The sequence below is a fragment of the Papaver somniferum genome, chromosome 1 (assembly GCF_003573695.1).
Source record: "Papaver somniferum cultivar HN1 chromosome 1, ASM357369v1, whole genome shotgun sequence".
Taxonomy (NCBI): domain Eukaryota; kingdom Viridiplantae; phylum Streptophyta; class Magnoliopsida; order Ranunculales; family Papaveraceae; genus Papaver; species Papaver somniferum.
In genome coordinates, this window is record NC_039358.1 from 59,693,330 (window position 1) to 59,698,328 (window position 4,999).

Sequence of the window (4,999 nt, forward strand, 5' to 3'; positions counted from 1 at the left end):
CTTCTGTAATTTCCTCAAAAGTTTCAGATCTAAACTTATTAACAGGATTTATCATCCAGAGTTGTTTCTAGCGCCAAAAATGTAGTTGTCAAATATCTGACAACTACACACCACAATTTACTATAGAAAACTAAGTTATCATTTTGTTGATTAATTGAACATTAAGTTGGTTTATAGGAATATATTCAAGTATTAAAACTGTTTACTTGATCTAGATTTACTTTCTCTTCCCTAATTTCTTGACTAATACTCACTGAAAGAACATCTCCACAAGCTATGATCTCTTTCTCCTTTATATATGATTTTACATAGTGGATGACAGCTAAGACATCCTTTATTTTCGGAATCCTTGTGCGATCCACTCGCTCACGTATAATCACTCATTATCGCACAGACTACTCTCTCGCACAGATCTTCACATTTTACTCGTGACTCTGCTGACATCATCTGATGCGTCATCTTAACTTCGATGTGTGCGATGGACTTCACTTATGTTATAATCTTCACTTCGTATGATTACTGAGGTGTGCGGTATTTTACTCCTACAAATCCTTAACGGTGCCAGTGGTTTCATGAAAATTTTGTAATGATCATGAAATATAAGGGGAGAAGGGATTGAAATTAGTGTTTCGGAGACTGCAGTTTAATTACTTAACTGTATGTGAGTATGATAAGTGTCAAGATTCCTTACAGCAGTTGTGAACATCTCGAATGGGATATAACAGATTCTTGACGTACAGGCGGTATCGTAGTCTTCGTGGAATTGGAATCAGTAGATTCTGAAAAATGGTTTAGATGGTAAACCTTCTTTGGAGAACACACAGACTACCGAGTACCAAGAATACTAATAGGAATTGTATCTCTTTAGAATTCGGTATCAAATTAGAAAACTGTGTAAATAAGACATAGTAACAATGAAGTATTCAAATTGAATGACTTCTTGTCTTTAGTGATAAACGTTTTTTAAGCAACTTTTCATTATTTTTTTTTCTTTCTAAATCATGAATTATATTACCAAAAGAAACAAAAAAGTTTTACATGAATACAAGGCCCTGAAGTAGGGCTGAGCATAAAAACCGTAACCGCGGTTTTTATCCGTATCCGTCCGCAAAATTGTGGGTGAAAACCAATCCGCAAGAGCTATGGACCGGACACGGATGCATTTTCAAATCCGCAGGCGGTGCGGTTACGGTTGCGGTTGGGATTTGATAACCGCGGATTACCCGCACCGTAGGACAATTAGGGATTCAATCGATTTCTTCTTGGGCCTCTTATTAGCTAAGTATAATTAGTTGGGCCTATAGCAAACTCTTCTTGGGCCTCTTATTAGAGTGACTCTACACGTAGCGAGGCTGCGAGAGGATAAACTCTTATTTTCTCTTCTTTCTTCTTCATTTTTCCTTCTTCTTCTTTTCTTTCTTCTCTTCTCTGCTTTCTTCTGTTCTTCGCTCGAGTAGTGATTTTGAGAGTAGATTCAAGAAAATTCAATTCGTGATGTTGTTTAGATGGAGGAAGAGTTGATGTATCAGGGAATTACGAAGAAGAAGGTGCTTCCGGGAATCGTGATGAAGAATCAATGAAATTAGGGTTCCATGAGAAGAACTCTAAGATGATTTAGAAAGTGAATCTGACGCTCTAGATAGATGATTAGAAGTGGGTTTTGTTGATTGTGGAACGGGTCGAGGTTAATTGGATGATATGGAGTCATGCGTGAAGAATCTGATAGTTAGGGTTTCATGTTCTTCCCTAATTTTAGAACTAGAGTTTTGGAAACCGATTGAAGATTGATTTGGAGTTAGACAAGAAGAAACTGAAGGCCGGGTGTAGTGAATTGAGGAAGAATCTAAGAAGAGGTGATGCTTCTGAAACTGATTAAGAATAGAAGACTAATATCAGAGAATAGTTGATGATGGTGTGTTGCTTCAAAAGCTGTTTCAAACTCAGGGGAGATGTGAATTAGATTTCAGCATTAGTGGGTGGTGGAACATCAATTCAGGGAAGATTATTGTTGGGTAAGTATGTATGTTGTTTAATTTCAGTGTTTGAAGTTTAATTTTGGTTCCTTAGGAATTGGGGTTATTCATGTGTTCTTTCCAAAATCAGTAAATTAGGATTCGTGGATTTTAGTGGAACTATTCGTTTATTTGTATTTGATAAGATGAATTCCAGATTTCTAACAAAGATGTTAAATGTCTGCTATGTGTGTTGGAGTTGTCTTGAAATGGAGCCACAGATTATTGTTGGGTAAGTCTCTTTGTTGCTTATTTCATTGTTTGAGGCTGAATTGTTTAGCTTGTATGTGTTGAATTGAGATGGACATGGCGGATATGAGACACAACTGTGGTTGTTTGTGAAGATAACTTCTTCTTTTTTTGATGATTTTTGTGATTAAAAATCCGCGGTTAATCCGCAACCGGCCCGCACAATCCGCGGATCCGCGGATGTAAAATCCGCGGGTGATTGGGCCGGTCACGGTTTGATTTTCCAAATCCGCAACTTTGACGGTTTGGTTACGGGTGACCCCTAATCCGCAACCGTCCGTCCGTTGCACACCCCTACCCTGAAGATATCATGGCACAAGTTCAACTAAAAAAGCCCATTATTGAGCCCAAAAAGATTGCTAACTAAAGAAAAAGACAATACAGCTCAGAGGCAAAGTTACATCATAAAAATCTTCAAGCACAGTAATATGCATCACGGTTTTGAGGGGTGCACAAATTTGGACTCAACATTAAAACTGTAAAAAAAAAAAAAAAATCTTTAACACATATATATGAATCATTGACATTTATCATTATACCCGGGACCTCCATAATAAAAACAATAACCATTAGTATCATAGTTGTTGTTGTCAATCCTCAAATCATAACTGTCTGGATTCGTAACTCGTTTCTCAACATTTTCAGGGTGTCTCGCCATGTTATTTTCATCGACCAATTGAACCCGATTAAAATAACTTGATATTTTCAAACCACCTTCCGAAGGAAAATGGCCGCTACCTATTTGAGTCGAAGTATGTCTTTCTTTACTTTTGAAATTAGTGATTTCTCCACCCCAAACTACACTCGTTGCCGTTTTTGATAATTTTGTAAAGAGAGAACTTGGATAGTAACCGACCGGAATACCTTGTAATTGTACCCACCAGTTCCCACTACTTTGATCCTGCAAAATTATCAATGTTTATTTTTTGATCAAAATTGATAATGGGATATGAAAATTTGATCAATTCTATTTTCTTACCTCGTGAATATTGAAGGTGGCATCTTTTTGGTTAGCATTAAAAGTAGACATCTCACTAAAAGCGCAGCCAAGGGCAATATTTGACGATACGTGCACGAAACCATTACATATGAGGTTATAGCAACCTGTGTTCATGTATCCATCCGTCTAAAAGAGGAAAAAAAAAAAGAAAAAAAAAGGTAAATATTTTGATCTTCTTAAAAAAAATAATACTAAAGAACAATATATGAATCTCCATATAACAAAAGAGATAATAATACTTACAGTCCAGTATATAAAAAATCTGGTATGATTGTCATCGAAGATGTATGGGTGTACCTAATAAGAAACGAGGATGAAAATTTAATGGCCCCCACGAGAGGATGAAAATTTGCTTACATACAATTATGGATAAACGACTTACTTGCCATCCTGCTTCAATAGAATTGACATCGTTGCCGGTATCGGTTGTAACCCAAATTTGAGATAAACAGAATTCGTCGTTTGTTTCAATAACTGGTTCCAAAGATTTATTTTTGCTTGTGCTCCTAAAAAATTACCATACACCGCAATAGTTGCGTACTATTGAAGTACTATTTCGATTAATACCAGTATATACACAAATAAACGTACATAAAATAAATTAATAACAATAATTATCTGTGATATACCTCATGGCCGTTCTGGTAGCCGTTAGAATGTGACGCAACATGGGTCGTATGTAATGTTGGAGGATTAAATTTACGCAAAAATGCAGGATTGTAATTTTCTCCTTCCCTCCGGATAGGGATGGTTCTTTCTGGACATGATCCATACTTATGCCAAAATTGTTTAAGTTAAAGTGTCCCGAAATTGTCTAAATTCATTCCTTTTGGATGCGAACTTGGTACCATCTGTTTCATAGTAATAATAATAAAGTAATTGATTTTTAGGAGTTAGAATCATTAATTTTCAAGTAAAAGTACCTAAAAAAGCAATAAGCATCTAACTTGTATTGTATGATTAGAGAGTAAAGGACGATTAAGACTAGGTTGTCTATAAACATCATAACAATCGATGATGTCATTGGAGCTAACCTACACGGTAAAAATCAATGAGATAAGCATGTATATATCACAAAGGACGTATTCGCCCGTAATGTAATTAAAAACAATGGAAACATGGCATGAGTACGTTTACAAGAATAAAAATAATTGTATACACCTTAATGCAACTAAGAAGTATATATTTCACCTTAATACTTTTGATTATTGTGTTGTTCACGACATCGAGAATCATTCTTCCCTCAAGTAATTCTTCATTAAAGAGGATCGTTAACATGAGAATCCAACAAGCAAAGCCCACAAATTTCGCCATTATTACTAACCGATAAAGTACACAAGATGTGATTAGGGATGGTCATGGGGCGGGGATCTTGTATCCCAGTCACTGCCCCGTTCAAAAAAAAAAAAACCCACACCCTCCCCATTACGCGCTTGATTTGGGACGGGACGGGTATGGGAAATACCGTACGGGGCGTGTTTTTTACGGGTTATCCATAACATTAAACTCAAATATGATGAGTTAATTTAATAATCAATACCTAAATTCAACCAATAATAATAATAATAATTTAAAATTTCAAACTCATAAATTCATCGTAAAACAAGTAAAGAAAAACAAATTGGTCTATAAACGAGCATCACTCATTTTAGTTCTTAATTATTTCTTGTCAAGTATCTTCGTCCATGTTGATCACCTCATCGTCTGCTTCAGTTTCTTCCCAAAATGTTTCACCATC

At 35.9% G+C, this 4,999-nt stretch overlaps 1 protein-coding gene across 1 annotated transcript; it reads right to left on the reverse strand.

Moving 5' to 3' along the window:
• Window positions 1–2,778: 2,778 nt before the first annotated feature.
• LOC113319445 lies at window positions 2,779–3,895 on the reverse strand. The gene is made up of 5 exons (XM_026567725.1): window positions 3,891–3,895; window positions 3,644–3,767; window positions 3,505–3,558; window positions 3,241–3,387; window positions 2,779–3,162 (listed from the first exon to the last, which is right to left on the reverse strand). Exons 1-5 carry the CDS (start codon window positions 3,893–3,895, stop codon window positions 2,779–2,781), a joined length of 714 nt encoding a protein of 237 aa, XP_026423510.1.
• Between the last annotated feature and the right edge of the window lie 1,104 nt (window positions 3,896–4,999).

Excerpts from the sequence above, each read along its gene's own strand:
- LOC113319445 (XM_026567725.1), bottom strand. Across the intron at positions 3,559-3,643 it reads CTATTGAAGCAGGATGGCAA|GTACACCCATACATCTTCGA; the intron begins GTAAGTCGTTTA and ends GTTTCTTATTAG. Across the intron at positions 3,163-3,240 it reads CCACCTTCAATATTCACGAG|GATCAAAGTAGTGGGAACTG; the intron begins GTAAGAAAATAG and ends ATAATTTTGCAG.